This window comes from Ambystoma mexicanum, chromosome 3p, assembly GCF_040938575.1.
Source record: "Ambystoma mexicanum isolate Mex_15411 chromosome 3p, UKY_AmexF1_1, whole genome shotgun sequence".
In the NCBI taxonomy this organism is placed as follows: Eukaryota; Metazoa; Chordata; class Amphibia; order Caudata; family Ambystomatidae; genus Ambystoma; species Ambystoma mexicanum.
This window is the reverse complement of record NC_090925.1, coordinates 716,760,474-716,785,984: the sequence shown is the minus strand read 5'-3', so window position 1 is coordinate 716,785,984 and position 25,511 is coordinate 716,760,474. Positions and strand designations below refer to the sequence as shown.

Sequence of the window (25,511 nt, the reverse complement as noted above, 5' to 3'; positions counted from 1 at the left end):
AGGACTGGATGGCAAATGGCCAGTCCAGAATGATGGAAGAGGAAGCCTGAACAAGAGTTGTCATCTGCGTAACACTGGAAGTTAGGGGAGAAGGTGGAAATGAGTGCCAGTGGAGCAAGGTAAGTGTTAAAAGAGCCAGGCAGAGAGGTTGGAGCCCTGGGGACACCACAGGTGTGCAGAGGGGTAGGGAAGAAGGTGCCCAGAATAACCTGGGATGGACAGTTACTTAGGAAGGTCATCAACTAGTCCAGTGCCCGCTCCGAGATACCAGGGTATCATGGCGCCGTTTTATGCAGATTAAGTGGTTGACCGTGTTCAAGGCAGAGGAGAGATCACGTCGTACGACAGCTGGAGAGTTAGAATCAAGAGATGCAAGCAGTTCTTCACGGTTGTTCAGGAGACGGATGCTCGGAATCTAGGTTGATGGTCATGGAGACAACCAACAAGTTTGGTGTGTGCAGTAAGTTGGGGAAGGCCAGCTTCTCTAAGGGCTTCCAGAGGAAGGGGGTGATATAGATAGGGCGGTAGTTGGATGGACTTGTGTGGTCTGCTGAAGGTTTTTTCAGGAGGGGGTGCGCAAGGGAGTGCTTGAGGGAGGAAGGGAAGATCCAGTGGCGAGAGTGGGTACAGAAATAAGCAAGAGACAATATTGTCCTTAATGGTCTGTAGGAGCAACGGGGAAACCTGTTTGGAGGAGACCTTCATGGAGAGGACGACTCTAGTGACCTCATCAGGTGTGATCGGGGAGGAAGAAGGGTGGAAGGCATAGGAGGCAAGGGGGTGGAGAGGGACGCAAGGATGCTCAGGTGAGTATTTGTAGTAGTGTGTGGCCTATGCGTTCCAGAGGGCTTGGGGAGATGATTGTGAAACGGTTGGCTAGATCCCTGCAGATTTTAAAGTTCAGCCATTTTGTTGGATGCAGGTCAATACAAGTGAGCAGAGGAGTTCTTTTTGTTACTGGGTCCTCTGTGGATGAGGACAAAATACTTAAGTAGAACAAGCTATATCCACAGTTAGCTATCCAGGTTTTTTCACAACTGGGTCATGGGAACAAGCCCTAGTGTACAACCTGTCCACCACTGTTCATTAAATTCAATGATGGTACAGTAGGACAGTACAAAAACATAAATCTATTTTATTGTTATACAAAAATCATTATCTAAAACCGCATATAAAATTCCATATCACAATCATTTCAACAGGTGAGATCAGATTATTAGTTGAGCAATTTTCTGTTAAAATAATATAACGCATATATTTCTTTCATATATTACTTTAAAGCAGATTTATGTGAGAACATCAGTTAAAAGCTACTGCCGAATCCATGTATGGGCATTCAGCAGTAGCCTTTCACTGATGTTACTAACCTCACATAAATCTGCTTGAAAGAAAGGTTCTAGTTTGAAAAGAAAATGTCTCAATCTGAGATCACCTGTTGAAATAATTGATTGTGATATGGAATTTTATTTGCGGTTTTAGATTTGTTTTTTGTAGAACAATAAAATAGACATGTTTTTGTAATGACCTACTGTGCCATCATTGAACAGTGCTGGACAGGTTGTATACTAGGGCTTGTTCCCATGACCCAGTTGTGTAGAAACCTGGCTAGCTAACTGTGGATATTGCTTGTTCTACTTGTCTTTGAAGCAGGCAACAGGTCAGTTTATCGGAGGGTGAGCCAGAGGTCTGCCACTTCCGTTCTAAAGCTCTGCACTTGCTTTTCAAGACTGAAAGTTCAGGCGTACCAGGTGTTACGCTTGGAGTAAGGTTTCAGGTAGATCCTCATGACGGGGGCAAGAGTGTTAGTAAATGGCCAGATGGAGGTTGCTGAGAGCAGAGTCCTAGGTAGATTCTGCGGTAGGGGGTGGGGTGGGGAATGAAGGTGGATGTGAAGACAACCGGCTCGTTTCATCAGATGGATGTTCGTGAACAAGGTTGGCAGGGCTGGAGGAGGTGCAGTCAGGGGGCCAAGGGGACCCATGTGAGAGGATAGGTGGTCTGGCCAGGGGAGAGGGGTGATCAGTGGGGAGGAGAGTGTGTCCAGCCGAGTGGTTAGGACCAGAACGGAGAATGGAGAGCGAGGTGCAGAGGTCATGGAAGAGTTTCTGCTGTGATGGGAGTCCAGATCGATGTTGAAATTGCCCGATAGGTGTTAATAGATGGTAGAGAGGAGCAGAAATCATCTCATTCGGAAAGGAAAAGGGTGGTAGAGCCTAGGAGGCATGTAGATAATGGCAATCGTCAGTGAGGAGGACGCGGAGATGACGTGCAAACAAGACTCTCCAAGAAAGAGCAAGGCTGGGTAGGTATTCATTTTCTTTTCTTCCAGACTGTGAGGGGAGGATGGGTGATTAGAGAAGATGGGAGAGATGGTGAGTGGCAGGGGATAGTTGAAGTAAAGAGTGGCTGCACAGCACGGTACTTGCCCAAACTCACCAAGCAGCCTAGTAGTTTCAAAAGCATACAGAAGACCCAAATATGCAGTGCATAGTGGGGTGCAAAGTAGTTGCAAAGCATTCTAATTTCGAAATTCAAAGATGGAATAAAAATGCAGTGTAAAATGGGGTGCGAGATGTTACACACACCTAGATTCGAAATTTAAAAGAGGGCACAACATGCAATGCAGAGTGGGGTGCAAAGTTGATGCAAAACACATTTACAGTTTTGAAATTCAGAGGGCGGACACTGCAATTAAAGAGGTAGATTTAGGAGAGTCAAGGAGGCATAGTGAGATGGGCACAGTTTTGGCTTAAATTGTTGGTGAAGGGGGGGGGGGGAGTGAAAAAAGTTCAGCTGCCACTTACTGGTAGGTCTGCAGAGAGCGTGGAGGAGCAGGGGCCCACGTTTGTAGTGGAGCCGGCTACCTCAGGAGGCCAATTCATAGTTTGAATAGGGAGAAAAGGGAGGGGGCCCTCTGAGCCCTCATCTGCCCAGACAGGAGCATTGATTTTAGGGGCCAGCTTTCCCGATTGGTCCTTCCAAGATCAGAGAGGGGCGTATGAGTGCTGGGATCCTTGCCGAAACGAGTGCCTGTTGGCCAATTTGAAAGTGGTTATCACTAGTTGGGCTCAAATTAATACTGGGTTCTTTCTTGGTTGAAGCACACAATCAGGAACGCAGTCCCACAAAATTGACATGCAGAATGAATAAAAAACACCTCGTCAGGTGTGGTGTGTGTGCTGGTTTGTCTTTTTTGTTCACAAAAAATATTTTCGGGATCTTGTATCGGCCCCAAATAAGCCCACAGTGCTTATTGTACTTCGGTGAGGTGCCCATGCTGCTCCTGCAGCAGACGATGGAAGTGAGGAGCGCCAGCCCCCACAAGGATCTTCAATGCTGTGTTGATGATGGAATCTCTTAACAAGCAATGGACTTAAAGTGTAAGGCCTTATAAATGTCTGTGCATGTTTTAGCTACATATTCCTATATTGGTTTATATTTTTCTTCAATTTGTTCTATTGCTGATCTTACTGTGGTTAAGTGTTAGTGCTCTGTCCCAAGAGCACCCCAAAAGTGAATTTAATATATGGTATGTTTTGTGATTTTTAGATGTGGTTTTTAATGAAGTTTATCTAAGGCCTACATTTATTTTTAAGCATGTTTTATGTGTGCTTAAATGAACCCTTCACCACCGTCACACTCCAGTTTTTGCCTTATTGCTGCCTTGATAGTTGGGCTATACAGTGTTTATACCTGTTCGCCAGAGAAGCGTGGTCTCACTCTGTCCGCAGAGCCGATTATGAAAATCCATATTAAGAGGTGTCTTGGATTCATGTGGGATACACATCCTCAGTGTTAAGGAAAAGGAAAGTTTGAACATAGTGACCATCCCTGAATGGCTGCAAAATGCTTAATGGGTACACTGTACCTAATTGGAAGCTGGATTTCCATCATGCTCCGAAGTGTGATATAAGATTAGCGTGATCTGCAGCATTCCATTATCAATCGCAGGGACTCTTACTAAAGCAGTTGAAGAATAACTAGATGAAGGCTGAGGAAACCCAGACTCCTATCCTAGACCAGCAACCAATGGCACTGATGTGCTTGGTGCAATTGACTTGCTCACAATCCAAGTGAACTAAAGGTACTCTGTGGACACAGCTTCGTTACTTATGTTGGGACTCGATGAATAGCGTCTGCTCGAACCTCTTTCCCTCATGTCTGTAGCCCACTGAATAGCCTGCAAAAGTCTGACAGTGGGTAGGATCTGCAACCTACAACAACTTTCCTAATTGCAAGTACTGCACCAGAATGTTCATTTTTTTTATAATTTGAAATAAAAATCTATTTATGTAAGCAAAGAGAAAAATGCAATATCTGCAAGTTAACTTTGAAACAAAAGATGGCACAATGTATCAAGTAATTAAACAATTTCAAGAAGACTTGTTCAGTAAGAGCTCTTCCTAGAAAAGAAAATGCATTAACAGCCAAACTGTTGTCTTATCTAGGCCAGCAAGTTTTGAGAGACCAAGGTAGATCAGAAGTGCACATTTGAGGCAATCGTTGGTGGGTAAGAGCTGCCTTTTGCAGATTCCACAAGGAGCAGTTCCTGGAGTTCTGCTGGAGTGAGACCCACAGAAGACCCCTGATGCAGATTGCACCAATATGGAGGCAGACTCCAAAAATCAGAACTGTCAATATAGTTGCATTGTGCTGTACCACCTAGTTCAACTAGCTTCCAGCAACCTGATCTTGTGTCCTGGAGTTGTCCTGGGCTGGATGCTGCTGATTGCTCATTGAGCATCTTGGCTGGCCATCTGCCAGGTTGTCAGCATTGTATACCTTAAACATTTTGGTATATGTGTAAAATAAGTCCACCTAGCTTTGAGCCCCCTGCTTCATCTCACTGAAATGGAGGTTCTTTGTTTACGTCCAAGACTGGAGTGCTGAAAGGGCTATCCCTTGTCGCTGTGTTTGCATGAAATTAAGTAACCATCTTGGGCCACTGTCTGCCTGTATCCCAGTACTGGTGCCTCTAATCTGCTTTAATCGCGTTCTGAATGGCATATGCCAGTACCTGTCTGGGTCCGTGTGGATTCATTTGAGGCACCCTCCAGAATGTATGAGTGCTTGTGGAATGGTCTGCTGTTGGCTGACCACAGCTCTTTCTAAATGATTCTTGGTGTGTGGTTGGGTGCTTGGTTCACCCACTGCCTCCCAAGGGGGCATACAAACGGTGCCCTCCCAGCGCTTCCTTACCTGCTCACCTGATCTGCTGTTGGAACGCTACCTGCTTTGCTGGAAGGTCTGCCCGAGGAAGTACCAAGGCCCTGCACCAGCTTCTGTTTAATGTGCTGAGGAGTTCTAGGTTAAAGCTCTGCTTCTCTGGACAGCCAGAGGATCCATCTGGGGTGTTTTCCATTGTTCTGGAGGGGGGAAAGCATCATGGCTTCTACTCGAAGACCTAGGCCCCCTGAAGCTTCTGACTGGGCATGCACCACCTGATCCACAAGCAGGTGCCCCTTCACTTGCAGCACTCCAAGGAGACCGTTTACCTGACCGGTGATGCTTCATCTCAGACTTTGTGCAAGCACCCTAGTTGATCTTCCCCAACTTGCATGCTAAAGGGACCTGTGCTGCCTTTGTTCTAGAACTATACCACCAAACTTGCCTTGCAGTTGTCCTTCTGTGGCTGTGACTTAACCATTTCTTTGATATTCATTCTTCCTTGGTCTCTCCAAGCTACATCATCCTTAGAAGCAGAGTCCTTGCCGGAGTACGCAAGAACCCTGCAAAGACTACTACTGCCAACCGCAGAAGACTCCTTTCCAATCCTCTTGAGTAGGACCATCACTCTTGCAGTTGCCAACTCTTCAATAATCCTCCTTCCCAATGGTCTTGGAGGTCCTTACTCCACTTGTCTAATCAGAGGAACCTAAGGTTCCATAGAGATTGCTGTACCCACCTAACCTGCCTCAGTCTAGTCTCCTTGAGGCTCTTGGATGCTTGATCCAGAGGCTGGAGACCTTTTGTTGCAAATTGTCTGCTATTCTGTGTCTTTTGAGCCCATTTCATTTAATCTGGGCACTCCTGGCAAGCACCCTGGTTCAATTTCCCCCATCTCCGAAGCTCCAGAGACTTGGGTTGCCCATTGTGGCCTGACCGCTTCGCCAAACCTGCAACCCAAAGACAGATTGTTGGTGGTTCCTCTGGTGTGATTTAGAGTGCAATTCTTATCCTGAAAGGTTCTCCTGACTCCAACCTCTTTGTTGGGATCCTGCTTCTGAGCCAATGAACCACGTAGGAACAGAGCATCTCTAGTGTGCACAAGTTGTTTCTAACGCCCTGCACTGGTCTGTGCTGCTGGCACAGACTGGTGGCTGGGTTGGTAGAGAATCATTAATAATCGGCCCTTGTGGGTGTCTACAGGTCCTATGCGTTGTGCACCCTCACTGCAACGTTCAAATCACCCCTTAAACTGCACAGCACACCTGCTCTCGTTCCTGGCCTCTTTATTTCTTCTGACACTGCTGAAGGACTTGATCTTCATCTGGGGATTAACCCTTCAGATTCTAGGGTCTGCCATCCTTCAGATCTAATGTGGGCATTGGGATTTCAATGGTTGTCATTTTTACAAACGGATCTTTCTCCACAAAACACAGATTTTCCTCAAGCCCTTGCATCATTGACTTCATTTGCCCTTCCCTTTCCCCCTCCCCTCCTAAAATAGAACACGTTTTACTTGCCTCTTAAGTTTTCTCCATCCTCTGATACACTTTCTAGAACGAACAATAATTTTTAGATTTTAAATCAACAAGTCTGTTTATAACAGACTGCTTTCTATGCAGATTGATCTTAGTTTAAGTTTACTCAGAATAGTGATTTTTGCCTCATCTATATACAAATATTTTCTTAAACATATGCTCTGTGGACAATACTTTTCCAAAGTGTTTTGACCACAGTGCACCTCTTAAGCTAGTCATTGGCTGCTCTGCCACCTTACTCCTGGCAGAGTGTGCTGTACCAAAAGGAAACCCAGGCGATGAAAGTGAGGTAGATGTACCTGGGCCCTAACGACAATCCTTGCAACAGTTTGTTGCATCCACTGGCCCTTGCATGGTTGCATTTTCTTTTTAAAACTGGGAGGGGCAAATGAAAAATATGGTTATGTTGGGAGACTATGCTTGCACCAGCCATAGTTTCCCTTTGCAATGGAACTGCCAATGTTCTGATTAAGCTATTCAACATTGTAAGGGTAGCACCTGGTTGTAGCACACAAGCTAGTGCTCTTTAGTGTGAGCTGTTACCACAAGGTACATACAGCCTCTAACTATTTGCACTCTGGACTATTGCTTGCAACAAGGCTACTATGGTCTTCAAAGAAATGGGCACAGGCCTGTTTCCATGGCGCGTGTGAGGCCTGTGTAGAGGTTGGCATCAGGCTGTTGAGGTGGGCAGGGGGCAAAGTGCGACAATGTGCAGGGGTCCGCATTGGGGGGGTGGGGTCAAGGGCTATAAAAATTTAAACTGGTTGACAAACCGGCCTTCAAGGTGGAACGTGGGCCTTGATCCATTAATAAAGCTTCCATGCTCCCTGATACTGGCAACCTAGAACCAGGTCCTAATATGGATTGGCACAATGCAATTTTCTAATATTGGACACAGGAACCTGTGCAGAATTTATGCTGAAGCTTGGTAGGGGGTGCTACCTCACGAACTGCATGTTGCATTCAGACCTGGTCAGCAGAGACTGCTCTAGAGGCAAATTTACAATTGGTGGCATTTTGCAAGTCGTCCAAATGGGTTTGAAACATCAGCTATTAAGGTTTTCTGTAGATGGGAATCACAGGCTCTGCAACTTGGCTTTGTCCAGGTTAAGAAGGGCCAGCATTTTCAAGGGGTAAAACCTTCTCTTGGTCTGTGGGCTTATTACGATTCTGCACTAGTCTGGGATGCATAACTGATTCTATAGAAGTAGAGCAAGCATTCCAAGGCAGGGATTGAAATTAAGGTTGGACGTGCAGGAGCTAAAAGCAGCTCCTAGGTATCCTGCATCAGCCAGTGGGCAGGAGCTACCACTGGGAAATGAGTTGGTAGATGGCATTCCATAAAATCTAACTTACATGTACGTTGTACATTTAACATTTTGTCAATCAAAAGTAGCTCCTGTTGGATGTTTATGTGATGCTTACCAGTCTCTTCTGGGCTCGAGTAGGAGCTAAGTACTCTCAGCTGCCCTCCATTTTTAACCCTGCAAGGCCCAATTGTACAGCCCTAGTGCCTCTTTAGAAATACCTTGGTGCTTACCAATGCACTGGGCCTCAGTTTTACAGAATATTGTTGGTGGGGACCCAGGATTGGTTCCTTACAGTAGGTTTAGCCTACACTAATCACTGTGACCCATTTGGCTTTAAAAGGGGGTTGAGCCCCTCACTTATGAGATCATTTGAAGCCTTTGTAAGGTGTAACAAGGACTCATCTGGACCCTGGCTGGAGGTACAGTCTACCTTACAGCTTCCGCCAGTGAAGGAATGTCATGATTTCCAAGAGGAAAGTAAGATACCTCCCCAAAACATCTCCAATGGAACACAGGGAGATGGCGGATTTGGCAGCTCCAGAACCGGTACCCAGCCAGCACAAAGCATGCCCTGCTAGGTTCTGCTAGTAAGCTTCCTAGGTGGGACGTGCCATAGTCTCTGAACAAAGGACAAGGCTGTTGCCTGCAAGCACTCTCCTCAGCATTGGGCCGCCCGCCTTGAAAGGACGCCACAAGCCCTGCATAGAAGCTAGGAGTCCCACATAAGCATCAACCAGCGTCCATCTTTTAAGCACGTTTTCGAGGCAGTCGAGCCCTCAAACTGCGACTGGCTGCACCACTGACTGTTGTCAAGCTGCAGTCACTCAAGCCAGAGACTCCTCGACCAGCGTTCCAGATCCTCCAACCAGCCCAGAGAACAATTCTTGAACTTGACCCTGACCCTTTGTGTAGGCCAGCCTGCAGGTGTCCGGCAAGTGAGGCTGAACGAAGTGCCCTGCTCCCTTATCCCACCGCTGTCTCCTGTCTTGAACTGTCGCCGGAGCTGCAAAGCGTCCTGGAACCGACTATGCTGTTGAGCATCAAGAACATCTCAAGCACCAGGTACATTGTGGTTCTGTCCCCCTGGTCCTTCTCGGAAGGACCCTAGTGACATTTACGACCCCTTGCTCCCTTGGTGCAGAAACCAAATAACCTTGAACAATTAAGACTGATTGGATACTGACAGGAGGGTAGTTGGTAAAGCAGAGTGCATCCCCTTTCTTTTGTGAAACTGTCCTGTGTTCCTTTAGTGTGGGTTATATTTTGTAGTATGCTAGAACTGTCTATTGTAGTAATAACAAAGTAGATATTAGTATGCAACCTTGACTGGACAGTCCCTTTTTATCATTGGGTAATTTTATTTTCCCTGTGTTGCTACTAACCAACGATCAATGACTTTGCGGAGATATGCTGTTCCGTCCACTTTAACAAAATTGGAGGTATATAATCGACTTGTGTTTCAACTGTTCGGATCCCTTCTGGTGTGCTAGAGGTGTGGGGCTGATTGATGGTTTAGAAACCAATACTCATCCCTGGACTACTGGTGCCCCGGAAGTTGATTCGTCCCACTCATACGTTGAGTATTTAGCAGTGTTACAGTTCTACATCCAGGCCTTAATCAAATAGCCTTGTACAGCTGCAGAGATGGACTGACAGTCATGCACGACAACTTGCCAATCAGGCTCCTTTGTTAACTCTATGGTAAGGTTCAGGTAGGCGCGCAAGGGTGGGTGAACTCCTCAGGCCGTGTCCCTTCTCCCTTCTGCCTGCTGGGGAAATGATCATCCCTGGCTGATTGGATGTCCTACAAGCATTCCGTGAGGATGGTGAAAAAGTAATGCTTGGGAATGTTCAAACCCCCAGCTGTGAATTGGGGTGATACAAATGTTTTGATCAAACAATGTGAAGTGGTGCATCTAGACATGATGTTGCCCAGCAGACACCAAGGCTGCTGATAGCAAAGGATGAAAGGCCGGGGCATCTGTAGGCTGCTTTGTAGGGGGTTCCTTTTTACATCATGATCTACATTTTTTTCATGCAACACCTCGCACAAATCTCAAGGTTAAGGAAAAAGGCAAACTAGTTAGCTACTTATTTATGGGAGATGCGCCTTAGTCCTTCCCTTGTTTCAAAAAAAGAACACATTTAATCTGCCACCTTCCCTCTTGGTGACCCTGGAAAATCCTAGTTATCTCAAGTAGATGCCTCTATCTCTAGCAGTGATTCCGACAGGCATCTGAGCCACTGCATGGGAAGAACAACCTTGAAAAATGTCCCCAAGGCTGGTAAAATTGCATTTAGGTTGGTACCTGTACGCTGAGTTTCTTGCATCTTTTGTGCAGGGATCCACACAGAATGGGCCTTTACGCTAGCCTTATTCCTTAGTGGCATGCACTGCATCTCCACTCCTCTGAAGAAATGTAACTTGCCCTCTGCTCCCGGGGGAATGTGACCTCTGAAAATAACTGTGCCCCATTTCCACCTCTAGATGCACAGAGCCCTTCTTTCCTGACTTTTGTCCTCTTTGCTTCCAGGTCAGCCGAAGACGCCCGCTTGGGATCCCTTGTGTGACCCACTGTGAGTGTCCTGTACTCCCTGCATGTGTTGCACGAGTGTTTGGAAAGTGACTGTCTCTTGGGGAGACGGTGAAGGCGTGGATAGTTGCCAAGAATAAAACCTTTTTTGTGGATCCTTTTGTGAAATTCTTTCCATGAAGCAACAGCACCCGGAGTGCCCAGTAACATGTCATTATGCACCATAGTCCCTCTGGGGAATACCTTTTAATTATTTTGCTGGAGTAATGTTCCAGGGGGATTTCACTCATTCATCCAGGGTCCTTGGAGCTCTAATTTATTCTGTGTACAGGGTCCAAAGCCACTGGGATTGCTGTAAAAACAATAGGCTAGCAAGCAGGCAAACGTAACCAGGAGCTGCAAACGCTCATTACTTTATTTTTCGGGTCCTTCACATAGAACTCTCATAAAATGTTTTGTCACAGGATCATGCAACATAGAACTCTTACAAGTAAGAACGCAATTCTGAAGTTAATAAAATGGTTTAACGACCTGCAAGATGTGGCCCTGGTCTGTGCAAATCTAGAAAGTCTGAAACCATGGTGACAGCAGGCAAATACATTATTTTCCAGATGGAATCTGGTGTAGTTTTGAATTTTGTCTGGGCACCAATTCTAAGGCTCTAGACGACTCTATTTTGGGTTATCAAGAATGTCCAACTGTACTATATTGTCGTTTCAGATTTATCCCCAGGTAACCCTGGTTCACTCGGACATGTTAATTGCTGGAAGAGGGTATCACAAATCCAGTGTCTTCTAGTGCCCATTTTGTGAAAGTTCTTATCCAGGGGGGGAAGCAGGTGGGCATAAATCTATTTGAAAAACGTTGGTCTTCATGTGCTTTGGCAAGTTGGGTTGGCCTGGGTAGATCAAAATCGGACATTCCATGCATAAAACTAAACGCCCGAGTATCAATATGATTAGTTTATGCTGCCTGCTGTGCTCACTCAATCCACTGCACATCTGCGTGCCTCTTCCTGTTCTTTGAAGACCGCAGTTCTGTGTGGTATAGTCCCACTGCTTACAAGTGATGCAGCACTTAGTCACCAGTGTCTGATCAGGGCCTCTAGTCCATTTCTTTCAGTCTTTTTAGATTAGACAGGCCATTTCAGTGCACATTTAGCACACGTGTGGAAATAAGTTGCATGAGTACTTTGACTTGCTGTTGGGACTGTCTGTGCTGGTCTTGTCCCTAAACTGGGAGTGTGGCAGTGGTTCTGGAGTGATGCAGCTCTTATCTGATTTAAGGAACTAGCCAATCAATTTCTAGGAACTCGTTATGCAGGATTGTGTGGAGGGATGGATGAGTAAACTTTCAAAGCTTTTCCCGATTACTCAAGTTCTTATTAGACCTGCATGTCTTCCAGGAAGTCGGATAATGGAGGCGGAAGCAGAGCATTGGTGAGTACCTTAACAGACTAACCTTTGAGGAATGATGAAGGGGAGCTGGGTGCGCCAAGCATGAGGGCTGCTATCTTGTGTCTGGTGAGGTTCTTCAGGAGCTTCCGGGTGTCTCGAGCCTGTGCATCAAATTCAGCCATGCTGGTCTTTGGGGGGCATGCACATGGCGTTGCATACATAATGCTCATATTCTCGTTTATTTCAGCCTCTACTTTTCTTCAGCACTCCAAGGACCAATGAACCAGTCCGAGGAAGCAAGGCGATTGAAAATAAGGAAAATGTAAGTATGGCAGTGCTCCAGAGAAGGGTCCAGTGATCTTCAAATGTGAAGGGTAGGAGATGCTCGAGGGAAGTGGCAGGTGCTGTATGGTTCACGTTATTGGAATGACAGCTGTTGCAGAGAATGGGGAGCTGTCTTAAAGGTGAGCAGAGGGGCGGTGCACTAGAGAGGCAGGTTTAAACTGCTAGGGCAAACCGGGCATAAATATTGAACTTGAATGTGTACATTCTAGTCGATGGCCTTGAAACGTGACCATGAAAGAGCAGCTTGATTTGTGCCCATCATTCAAGGTGATTGGGGAAGTGTGTAACCTTGGTTAATAGGTAGATCGGGACACGCTTCATCCTTTAATTCTGAGTAGTCTAGCTGTGTATAATGCAATGTGCATACTGGAAGGCTAGTGTTGAACCAAAAGTTTAATATTTTGGAGGTTTTGTCGCCCTAAACTTTTGGCTGGCTTACTTGCTTACTCAACTTTCCTTTTATGGTCAGAGGGACTTGCACCATTGTTCCCATGCTACTGCAACTCTGTTTCAGATGTGCTGCCCTTAGTTTATTTGGTTACCAGGGCAGAGGTGTTTTTAGAAATATTTTTTTATTTACATTTGCACCCATTGACATCCCCCCGTCTCCAGCTACCCCACCTCCATTGGTTCATGCAGTGTCTTGGCCAACTTTATCTCGTAAACATTCTTCTTATTTCACTATATTTACGGAACCTGGTTCTATTTGCACATAAATTCACCTCCAGTCCCGTATTCTCAGGTTTTGGGGGCACCATTATTGCATGTAATATCTTTTTAGGTATTCTAATAAGTCTCCCCAGTCTATCCAAAATGTGTATGCGTCCCCTTGTGTTTGGTAAGTGATCCACTACATCCCACATTTTATGTAGCCATTCGGTGCATGTGGGTGGATCTTTTTGTTTCCGGTTCTTTGCTATTACCATCCAGGCTGTTAAGTCATCAGAGCTCTCCTTTGGGGTTTCGAGATTGAATACAATTCCAGGTCTAATAGTCTGCATAAGTTCTCCCCTAGGGATAAAGCATGCAGTTCCGGTAGTATTTGTTATCTGAGCCTTCACTTACTCCCAGAATTTTTTTCTTGGGACAATTTCACCATATGTGCCTGTGCCTCCAATCCCCTTTAACATTACAACTCCCCTGCCCCCTTACAACCCTTCCAACATTCCTGGGAGACCGTTGCATACGTTGTGTAGTTTACTGGGCAGTTTAGGGATATTTTTCGGTAATCCTTAAATAATTCCCATGGAATTTCTGTTCTTGTCGTTCCCTCCCAAGCTACCTGGCATGGCCATTCCTCTTGAGCATCCCTAGAGTATTGTGTAAATGCTTGAGGTTAAATGTTTATCGCAGGAATGAGTTGTATATCTTTCGAATTCTGTAAATGGTCTTGTGCTGCGCTACCCATCTCTGGCTGCCTTAACCAATGTCTTAACTGCATATATTCCTTTCGATCAGTTTCTTTTACTCCCAGATTTGCTTTGCACTCTTCAAATGTCGCTATCTCTCCTTCCCACAGTGTCTCCTACCTTGCTTTATCCATGTTTCCGCAATTGGCTAAATTTACCCTTTTCCATCTCCGGGGTGAAGTTTGGCTTCCCAAACAATGGGGTGAATGGGGAAGGGCAGGTTGACAGGTACTTTCTTTAGCCATCTATCCCAGATGTCGCATGTTGTTCAGAGGACCGCACTATGTCTTGCACTCGGGGTGGGGGTGCTTATCATTCCCTGGCAGCCATTGTAATCCGGCCAGTGGACAACCCGCCACTGCTCTGTTCGAGCCCAAACCTTTTCCCTGCTTTCTGTAAGCCATTCTTGTACTACAGTTGGGCTGCTTGTAATATCCATTTTTTGGCAAGCCCAGACCCCCTTCATGCTTTTGGGTCATGAGCAGATCTAAAGCGACCCTGGGGCACTTATTCTGCCAGATGAATTTGGAGAGCGCTTCGTTTAGCGTCTTAAAATATGACTGTAGGACTACAATTGGGACAGTCTGAAATGTATATTGGAGTCTGGGCAGAGTCACCATCTTGACTGTTTTTTGCCCCAGCCAGGAGATATGGAGGGGGGTCCACCTCGAAAAATCTTTCTCTGCTTTCTTTAGTATCCCCGGGTTATATAGAGTGGATATCTTGCTAGTTAGTTCTACCCCTAAATGAGCTACTACCTGTGGCTGTTCTAAAGGGAGAGCACCTATGCATGGCTGCCGATTGTGCTCTTTATATGCTCAGCTCCAGCAATTTCGACTTTGGAGGTAGATTCCTCTCTACGCTCCGCGGGTGAGTGGCCTTGTACTTTGCCTCCATTTAAGGCCGGGGTTCACTTAAAAATATCCCTAATTTTTCGTGCACATCGGTGCTCGCAGCCTGACTTCTCCTGCTTCCAAATTGGGCCTTGGCCCACAAGCCCTTGCTCCTGATTGGGCCTTGGCCCACAAACCCTCGCTCCTGATTGGGCCGTAGCAGCACTTGGGGCCTCCACCTGGGGCAGCCCCTTGTCCGTGCAGCCCCGCGGCTAAGGACCCCAAGGAAAGGACAACAGCTCCCAAAGAAGCAGCTAGCGCCAGACAGTGTTTGACCATGTTTGCCCAAGAAGCCAGTATCCAGCCGCAACTGACAAGATAAGTCTGGTCAGGGTGGGGAGTACAGCAATCACTGTACACCAAAAAGCTCTGCCGATTATAACCTACACAACATAAGCATACCAAAATCAGCCAGCTAGTAAAGAATACCTTTTTCACTGCGGTTTAACAAACGTTCAGTGATATTCACTGCTGTGTCCCATACTTAGGCGTTCTCCCTCTATTTCAGATGCCCAAATCTAGGTGTTTGCACTTAAAGCTGTGCCTCCAACTTAGGCATACACACTGTCAAAGTAAAGTCTAGACATGCGTCACACTTAGAAAGAAGAATTGTGAAGATTAACATTCTCCAGCATGGAGTCTGGCATGGATTCATATGCTCATGAATATTCCCTGTCAGGCTGGGAATTCTCAGTAAAGAAAAAATCAGTTTTAGTTTCGGAACTGTCTTGCCTGGTTATTAAACCAATCACTGGTCTCTGGGTCATACTGCCTCCAGCCAATGACTGCCCTCTACCTAAGCCCCTCCTCTGGCAGTCATCTTCAGATTTTTACCACACGTTAAAGTGTTGGGAGTCCTGGTGCTGTAGCTCTTGATCTTTTACTGCATATAGCATTTTTTCTAAGAGTTTACTCTAATTTTTTCGGTCAATTTGAGCCTCAAGCTCCAGATTCTTCTTCCAATCAACGGGGACCCGTTTCGGAATTTTCTACATCCCTCAAGGGCGGATTTTCGTCAAACAATACTTCTTGGAGAATTTCGGAAGACCTTTGAGGCCTACCCCGATTCGGACATGGCCCAGGGCAAAGGAGATTCGACGCCTACTGGATCCAAACTGTCCAGGATGGGGGACTGCAGAAAGGCTTTAAGGAGGACGAGCACTCCCAGTGCCTCTACTGCCGACAAGTCGCACATGGAGGACTGTGCTTTCTGCAAGTACATGTCTGTCCGGAACCATGAAGGACCATGGTAAACGACTCGCTGACTGGCTGGAGGTGAATAGCCCAGCAGCAGGTGAGGAGAAATCAGAGTGGTCTTCTAAGACATTTTAGGGCGCTCCGGCGACCCAACAAAAAGCAAAGCACTGCGTGTCCGCGGGCATCGGGAGCGGTTGGTTTGGGCTCCTCGGCTGCCAGGCGGGGTGCGATGTCAGACGGCATCATCCACGAGCCAAAGCTCTGGCTCGAGGGGGGGAGGGGGAGAAGGAAGTCTGAGAACCCGGGTAAGCTTAAGCCCCGGTCGATCCTGATGGCGAAAGCCAAGGGGGTGGAGGGGTGAGGCGGTGACCCACCTAAGGTGAAGGCCTCAGACGCACCCAAGGTCGGGAAGGCCCTGATTCACCCGGCGAATGCCTTGATTGAAGGAGTCATGGCGGCCCTTGCGAAGCCTGTGGAGGCTACCCCAGTGGAGACTACTTCAGGGGCCTAGAGTTTCCCTGCTACCTCATAGGGAATCATCTTTCCAGTCTATCGAGGACCCCCAGGATGAGAAAGAGGGGTGGGGAGGCATGGTAGCCATAACTGACACAGATGCCACCTCCGATGATGAGCTGGCTGGCGTCAAAGCTATCCTTGACAAGAAGTTAGAGGCCTACGGGAGGTATCCCAGCGAGGCAGACGTAGAGAGCAACGGTGGAGCCGACGAGTAACCACGGGCCATGGAGGACCCCGCGCCCCAGCCATCGCTTCCGTCGCAACCGATGCCTACGCCACAGGACAATTTAGGAGTAATCTTGATGGCTTTGCAGACCCTGTGTACGGAGATAAGGACAAGGTTGCCCTTACCCCCAGCGGATGATCCAGCAGCGCCTGGACTGTTGGGGAGCCCACCGAGCAAGCAGAGGCGTCCAGCCACCCCCTTTCTTCCATCCTTCACCTCCATCCCGTCCACCGAGGGATGAGATGGTAACAGACAGCAGGGACGACTAAGACGGTGAAACGCAAGTCTTGACCAGGGGAAGATCCTCTCTTCCCCTGGTCAAAACAACGAACTGCAACCACTGCCAGGATCTGCCACTGCTGGAGCATCCTCGCTTTAAGGTACTGTGTTCTGCCTGGCCTCCCTTTCTATGGATTGCTAAAGGTGATCCTTAAATCCTTGGCTTTCCAACTTGGTTGGCCCCAGACCTTCTAACTTTACTTCTTGAACCACCCCAACCTCTTTTGAACATCCTGCAAAGACTTTTAGTGCATTTTAAACTGTGTGATCTTGGGCACATTTCGCTTTGCTCCATTTAAAGTGGGCCTGGCCTATGAACTTTGGCTCTACAGTGTATACTGCCTTTATTCCCTTGCTTTGAACTTCTAAAAGTGTTGGGAATTTTTATTTTTATGCCCTGCTTTTTTCTCTACCTTTAACTTAACTATTGGAGTGCCATCTAGGTTACGCGCTCACATCTGTTTTAACAAATAGTGGTGTTTTAACTCTGACTTGTCTAATAGTTATCAAGGGAGGTGTCTATACTTTACCTGACTGTGTTTTAACTTGCTTTTGATATAGAGTGCTAGTGTATTTCCTAAAGTGTGTTTTAAATAAATAATTATATACCTTTTTGATACAAAGCTCTGGTCAGTGTTTGTTTGCTCTACTGTGTTTTTAGCCTTATTGTGTATACTCTACATACTGCCCTACTCTTCTTGAGAGAGGTCTGACTGCCCAGCCACAGCTACCAGGTAAATCTGGGTGGTGCAGACTGCTACCAATTGGGTTTACTGCTTACTCCTGTAGTCTTAATCTTTTTGCGGTGTTCCCTAAGGGAACTGCACAGGATTCTGTCTAACACCGATTCATCAAAAGCACAGGAAGTACCTGAGGTTTGCGGCTGGCAACTCACTTTCAGTTTTTGGTTCTGCCCTTTGGATTGACCTCCACCCCGAGGGTCTTCACCAAGCTAATGGTGGTGTTGGCAGCATATTTCAGGCGAGGGAGGGAGTTAACGTCGACCCCTACCTGGATGACTGGCTGATCCGTGCGCGCTCGCCCGAGCATGCATTGGCTCACCTTAGTCTCTCCTGCCACTCCCTCCACAGGCTGGGCTTCTCCCTAAATTTCAGGAAGTTGCATCTGACACCTTCCTAACAGCTCCAGTACATCGAGCTGTGTTGACACATCCTTGGAAGTGCTCGCCTCCTAAGGTGATGGTGCATCACATTGTGCAGATGTTGGACAAGTTTCAACGTGCCCAGAGTCTCCCAGATTTTGAATTCTTAAGGTTGCTCGGCCTCATGGCATCCTGCATTTTTCTGGTGCCAGGGGCTAGGCTGAGGATGAAATCCCTGCAATGGGTCCTCAAGATGCAGTGGTCGCAGTTCTCAGGCAAGATGTCGGATCCCGTTCAGATTCCACTCTCGGTCTTCCAAGATCTTCTGTGGTGGGCCAGTGAAGGGAACCTGATGAGGGGGGAGCCAGTGAAGGGAACCTGATGACTGTAGTGACGGATGCTTCCCTTACAGGATGGGACGCTCATGCCAACGACTTGACCGCTAGCGGAGGTTGGTCTCCGTCGGGAGTCCAAACTCCACATCAATCTGTAGGAGCTGAGAGGCTAGCCCTGAAGGCTTTTCTGCCGGCTGTGTGGGGGAAGAGTGTCCTGATGACGGACAACACAGTGGCCATGCATTACCTCAACAAAAAAGGGCGGGTAGGGTCTCTCCCATTGTGCAGAGAGGCAATGCAGCTCTGGTTCTGATCCATCCAGCCGGGAATTTCGCTCTTGGCGGTTCATCTGAGCAGGCAGAGCACGATCTCTCACGAGTGGGAGTTAGCTCATGAAGTCCTTCTGGAAATCTTTGCCTTTTGGGGAACCCCACAAGTGGATCTCGTCGCCACCAGTGCCAACCGGAAGTGAGAGATTCTGCTCAAGGGAATTTCCGCTGAGAGGGGCCTTAGGAGACGCATTTGTAGTGGATTGGTCATTTCCACTGCTGTACGAGTTTCCTCCAGTACCTGTCATTCCTCAAGTGTTGCGGAGGTTCGGTTCCCACATGATCCTCGTTACTCCGAATTGGGCCAGGAGAGCGTGGTACCCAGACTTTCTAGAAATGTCCATCTGCCCTCCACGCCGTCTTCCATACCGAGAGGATCTGTCAGGATCTCCATCCAGAAGTCAGGACTCTCAACCTACACGCTTGGTATCATCTAAAAGGTTGAGGTATGACGATTGGGATCTCGCGGATGACGTGATTGAGGTGTTGCTTTCGGCCAGGTGGCCAGCACCAAAGTCCCTTTAGGACACAATGTTGATCCTTTTCAGTGCTCCATTCCTATGGTTTTGTCTTTCTTAAATTCTTTGGCCCACAGGGGCCTTCAAGTAGGTACCATTAAGGGTTACCTGGCGGCGCTGTCTATATTTAAGTTCTCATCTGAAGAATGCTCTTCTTTAAGATTCCTTTTGATTTCTCAAAGGACTGAGTAATGTGTTCCCGCCGTCCCCTTTCCAGGTGCCGGTTTGGGATTTGAATTTGGTTTTGAAATTTCACATGGGTGCTCCGTTTGAACCTTTGCACTCTTGTCCTTTGAGATTATTGTCCTTCAATACAGTGTTCTTGGTTGCGGTTACTTCCGCTCGCAGAGTGAGTGAATTGCAGGCACTTTCATCTAAGCCACCCTTTACTGTGTTCTACAAGGACAGTACTTTGGGTATGTCCTTCTTTTCTGCCTAGAGTAGTATCTGAATTTCATTTGAGTTAGGTGGTTCTCCCTTCTTTCTATCCTCCTAAGGAAGAGGAGTGACTCCATAGGGTGGATTCTAGGAGAGATTTGAGCTTTCATATTTCTAGGATGTCCAGGGTCAGAATGGACGATTACTCTTTGTGGGATATGCTGGTGACCGATTGGGCCAGGCTGTTACCAAACAGACCTTGTCCAGGTGTATTAGCCTCACCATTAGAGTGTTACCGGTTGGCGGGTAAGGACCCTATTGAAGGGTTGCTAGCTCATTCCTCTAGGGGCGTGGCTACTGCCACCACCCTCCAACGGGGAGTTCCTATTAGGAATATTTGTGATGCAGCCACATGGGCTTCGTTCCACACTGTTGTAAAACATTACTCCCTGGATATGATTCATGGTCAGGATATGGCCTTTGGTAAGGCAGTTCTTTATTCCGCAATCTGATTGGGTACCCTACATTCTTGTCCCTCCTCAGTTTACTGGTACTGCTTTGATAGTCTGTCAAAGATGTGGCATGCGTTGGAGGACACAATCCATTCGAAGAACAAGTTACTTACTAACTGGTAACGTTCTTTCAACGATGTTCCTCCAAATTATTCCACATCGCCCTCCTAACTTGCCCCTCTGGAGAATTTTGTATGCGATTGGAGCTTAAGTTTGCGCAAGGCTATATGCAGTCAAGCAGGCATTGAATTGGTGCCACACATTCTGGGGGAAAAAACTTAAACTGAGGCTACGGGCGCTGTGCGTCCCATTTAGAACATCCGGTGACGTCGCCCTAGACTGAGGCCTTCGAGGGGCATCGACCCGAGTTCATCGAAGCAGGGCGTCCTCTGCCGATGTACAGCTGTGAATATTACATGTCAAAGATGTGCAATAGGTTGGAGTAACATCCAGTCGAAAGAACTTTACCAGTTGGTAAGTAACTTGTTGTTTTGCCCACTAAATATCTCCGGATTGATGGCAGCTTGCAAAGGCACTCACAACAAACATTTACCCTCACAGTTGTACTCCCTCTCCCGCATCGTCCTCAACCCTCCGTGACTTGCCCTCGCTGCTCAGACTTTCGCTCCAGAGAGCCCACGAACAGTGAGACCATGCCGCCTACATTGGACAAAGAAAAAGAACGCTGCAGCCGAACTACATTAAAGCATGCGGTACCTATACCTTACACCACGTCTGTGGACACAGGCTTCAGGCACGGGCGTACATCCATGCACCATAGAATGCAGCTATGGCTATGCCATTCCGGTCTAGCAGCGCACATAGCCACCCACACTAAAACCCCTCACGTACCTCAACACCTACCACTAGCGTACAGCGCCTACCAACAAAAAGATAATGGGTTATAGCTGGGCACACATTGACTCTTTGGCAATTGAACTCTATCCAAAACCACCAACTGTGCCCACCCACATGCCTGATCTTTGGGCTCCTTAGTGGAGCCTAGTCCGCCACCTAAATCCTAAGCCGGCGGAAATGCACACAAGCATCTCTTAATCTAAACTCTTACAACCTCCACCACATTGACTGCGGTCACTGAGGGCATTCCAATCACAAAGCAGCGCATTGAGGCCATACAACTGGGGAAAGAGCGCTATATAAATCAAATACAATATTTCTTTTGAGCCCCAAAATCTTTGCTTGTTCCTCCAGTTCTGCTACCAAGGCTGGGATTGACGTTTCCGGTTCCACCATTGTTATCATGTCATCTGTATATGCTGCTGTATTGTGTATTTCTCTACTAAATGGGATACCTTTACGTTTTGGTCTAACCTAATGAAGCCAGCAGTGGTTCTAGATAAATTGTCTATAAGTGGGGGGGGATAAGGATAATACCTGCCTCGTGCCCCGCTCTGTTCGTATTGTCAGATACGTGTGAATTGATGGCCAGCCTAATTGAAGGATGTTCGTAGTTTGCTTCCACGACATGAATATAATTTGGCCAGAACACCATATGCTTAATTACTTGGAACAGGTATGGCATTTCTACTCTGTAGAAGACCTTTTTGGCATCTAGGAATATCGCTATCGCCGGGATCTGTTTGACTTTTCCTTCTCTATTAGGTGAATGACCTTTCTTGTATTGTCTCACGTTTGTCTCCCAGAAATGAAGCCTGACTGGACCTGACCAATCACTGATGGCAGTACATTCTTGATTCTGACCCCTAGAATCCCCGTATTTATTTTGGCATCTATGTTCAACAACGCTATAGGCCGATATGAGGCAAACCTTGTTGGGTCTTTATTCGGTTTCCTGAAGAATATAACCCTCGCCTCTGACATGGAGCTCATTATTCCCCGTTTGCCGGAGCGAATTATGTAATTTTGTGAGAAATGGAGTGAGGTTCTTACTTAATATTTTGTAAAGGAGTGCAGGGAATCTGTCTGGGCCCGACGCTTGGACATTTGAAATGTTCTCTTCCTGTTATATCCTTTTCTAAAGAGTCCCTGTCTACTTGTGTCACCTTGGGTATCTGGAACCTATCTAAATACTTCTGTATGGCTTGTTGATCAGCTCTCTGAGGCGTAAAGTTGCGTATGAAGGGTCGAGAAGGACTCTGTCTCTGGGCTCTGGTGACTGTTCCGTCCGCCAACCTGATGCTGTCTCGCTAACATTCTGTCTGCCTTATTTGCCGTTATATAATTCTGTTTTAGATTAAGTAGCAATTTCTCTGCCCTTTTGCAGTAGATTGAATTGTCTCATACCCTCCTTTACTCCAAAGCCTTTTTTTTTTTCTGCTAATTCTCTGTGGGCTTCTCTCAGTTCGGCCTCAATTATTTTCTAACCTGTCCTTCTCTTTTGACCTTTGAGCATTGAGAGATTATCACCCCCCACGCCCCGAAGAACCGCCTGAAGGGCGTCCCAGACTATGTCTAAAGGAAACTCTTGTGTGCAGTTTTCAAAATAGGTTCTAGCTTTATCTCCATTTCCTGCACTACTGTGTCATGTAGCACTTCCCTGGGCATCTTCCAAGACCACACGGGGCTTTGCTGTGTCATCCCCCTTAACTTCACCCATATGGCGGCATGGTCCGACAGGGAGATTGGATCTACCCTCATCTCCATCAGTGCCCCAAGTACCCCTGGAGTTCCCAATGCATAGATTGTAGAGAATGTTGAATGGACGTGGGAGAAAGAAGCGTACCCCGCCTTGTCCCCTTTTCTTGCTCTCCAGAGGTCTCTGTGATGAGTCTTAAAGGCATTGGATGGGCCATATCCCTTGATGGGCCTTGGCCCCTCCTATCTTTGTCTGTGTCCCAGGATAAATTGAAGTCCCCTGTCGAATCTCCCCTTCCACAAAGCCTTAAAGTTTCCCCATGGCCTGATATAAAAATGCCTCTTGTCCCGTATTGGGGGCATATAGAGTGGCAATTGTAAATACACTATCCTGCAGGTGAATTTGGATAAATACCTATGTGCCATTTGGATCACCCATTGTGCAAATTACTTTAGCTAGCTCCCAGTGTGTTTCTGAGGCCTATGTTATGTTCGATTTGTAGCGTGCCACAACCGGTAAGCATTCAGGTGCCGAGCGACAATAAGAGGCGGGAAGCAGACATGTTCTAGTAAAATAGCATCGTCTTCAGTTGTTTACGGAAGGCTAGGTGGTCCTCTGTCTTTCGTAATTGTAAGGGGAGTGCATTCCATGCTTGAGCCCCTTGGACATGGAAGGTGTGACCTAAACCCCTAGATCTTTTTATCCGGGGTAGTTCTAGCAGGAACCTTTTGGCAGATCTTAAGGATTTCCTAGGTCGGTAGATGCTAATCTTTTCCTTCAGGTATAAAGGGGCATTGCCATAGATACATTTATGGCAGGCTGTGAGCAATTTAAACTGAAATACGTGCTGCCACCGGGAGCCAGTGAGTTTTTTTCCTGGCTGCAGTGGTGGGTTCTGAGAGTCATCTGGTAGATGATTCGAACTGCAGCATTCTGTAGCTGTTGTATGTCGGCTTTGTTGGCACCGCCCAGTAGGGCATTGATATAGTCTACTCGTGGCAGTATCACTGCCCTTACAAGTTTGATACGGGTTTCCATTGAGATAGGTGGTGCCACTTCTCTAAGGACCTTAAGGTGGTAATTAGTGTTTGTGGAGATGGCTGTAACATGAGCTTCGCAGTTTAAGCTTTCCTCCATGTAAGTGCCTAGTGTTTTGACTTTGTGCCACTTTTATTTGGTTTCCCGCAATGGTAAAATGGGCATACTTGTGATCTAATTTAGTTTGGGCCTGTCGAGGGCCAAAGAGCATTAGCTCTGTCTTGGCTGCGTTAAGGCAGAGCCAATTTGAGGACATCCATTGTTTTATGACCTGGTAAGCTGCTGCTAGGCTAAGCTGGTCAGTATCATAGTTCCCGGTGATATTCAGCACCAGTTGGAAGTCATCGGCGTAGTTGCAAAAGATCCCCAAGGATTCTAATTCAACACACAGGGGGAAGATGTAAAGATTGAACTTCAGGGGTGAGACACAAGCCCCCTGTTGGACTCCACATGTCGTGGTCTGTGGCTCGGAGGAACAATCACCCCAATAGACCCGTGACTGGCGAGTCTCCAAGAATGATCCAAGCCAGGTAGTGGCATTTTTAGATAGTCTGCCGGCGATGGACATCCTGTTACGCAGGGTTTTATGGTCTAGCAAGACAAAAGCTGCTGATGGATCTAACATCAGCAGCCAAGACTTACTCGGTTCAAATTTGGACACCATGTGTGTCTGCAGATCCAACAATGCAGTCTCTGTGCCATGGTAACTCCAAAACCCTGATTGCTTAACATGCAATTTGCCGGTGTCTAGTACATAGGGTTACAATTGTACAGTAGCTACCTTGTCAATGAGTCTGCGGAAAAAGTGTTCCTAATGGGCCTTAAATTAGCGGCATCCAGTGGGTCCAGCCCCGCCTTTTTCAACAAAGGGGTGATGGCTACATTTTTTATGGATTGCAGGATTGTGCCAGTGCGAAAAGAGGAGCTGACAAACCGGCAGAGGAAGGGAGCAAACTGTTATAATCTATCTTGGTGGTGAGTCATGGAAATGGAATGTGTACGGTGTGAATGCACGCGCCTACAGAGCTACTTGGGGTGACGTGTGAGTTCTAGGAAAGTCAGTTGGTGTGGCCCGCCGGGTGGGAAGCCGGTGTCTGTTCTCCTACTAGTAAACCTGTACTTGGAGACATTAAAGGCCTATTTGTAACTTACCTGCACGTCTGGACTTACGTTACTACACTGGCGACGAGGATCGGGGCTGCTGCGGAGGGGGCAGCACATCTGGAGAAGACACTGCCCTCCAAGTCTCTTCCCACCCGGCAGGGTCCATTCCAGTGTATACAACCATTGCTGGTCCCGCTCGCTGTCATCGCCTTGTTGATGTTTCCAGCGAAAGTCTGTGGTCTCCGGTGGTCCGCAGCAAGGGTGAGTGGACTTACGTTACTACACAAACCAGTCCCGATTTTTCATTTTGAAGGAAGTTGTTCACCCGTGCAGTTGGTGGGATGCATGGTTTTAAGCAAACCCAGCATATCGGTTAGGGAGGGTTCTTTGAACTCTAAGTCAATGGATCGGTCAGATTGACTTGCTACTACAGGATTCCGACTGGTCCGATCTTTAGACGAGTTGGTGCAAGTGGCTGCTTTGGGCTGGGTGAGATTAGATGTGGGGTCTGACAGTGAGGATGTTTGTATCTCTTGCTTAATTTTATTTTTAGCCTTCAGGAGCTTCTCAGCAAAAGCTTTCTGGACTCGATTACAGTCAGCAGTAGGTTTGATTTGAGGGTTGCAGACGATGGGTTTCTCCCATGTTCTAAATATCCGGAAGAGTTCGATCTCCAGATTGATTTATTTGGTCGTCGTAGGTTTTCTTGGACTCAATAACCGTTGCCTTGTACTGCTTTTCGATGAGGTTCCAAGCCAGCAGGTTTTCATCATATTTATCTTTAAGCCAGGCGTGTTTTCCGCCTGTCTTTTACTGGTTTTCAGC

At 47.1% G+C, this 25,511-nt stretch overlaps 2 protein-coding genes across 6 annotated transcripts in view; one reads left to right on the top strand and one right to left on the bottom strand.

Moving 5' to 3' along the window:
• Window positions 1-25,511, top strand: part of CDC25C (cell division cycle 25C) — a 553,873-nt gene that overhangs the window by 140,794 nt on the left and 387,568 nt on the right. For all 5 annotated transcript variants that reach the window (XM_069651569.1, XM_069651568.1, XM_069651571.1 and 2 more), the window contains 3 exons: window positions 10,552-10,594; window positions 11,957-11,990; window positions 12,196-12,270. In XM_069651569.1, the coding sequence (XP_069507670.1) occupies window positions 10,552-10,594; window positions 11,957-11,990; window positions 12,196-12,270 (152 nt within the window). The remainder of the gene's footprint in view (window positions 1-10,551; window positions 10,595-11,956; window positions 11,991-12,195; window positions 12,271-25,511) is intronic.
• LOC138580770 (oocyte-specific histone RNA stem-loop-binding protein 2-like) overlaps window positions 1-25,511 on the bottom strand; it is a 743,835-nt gene that overhangs the window by 672,179 nt on the left and 46,145 nt on the right. The window lies entirely within an intron of this gene.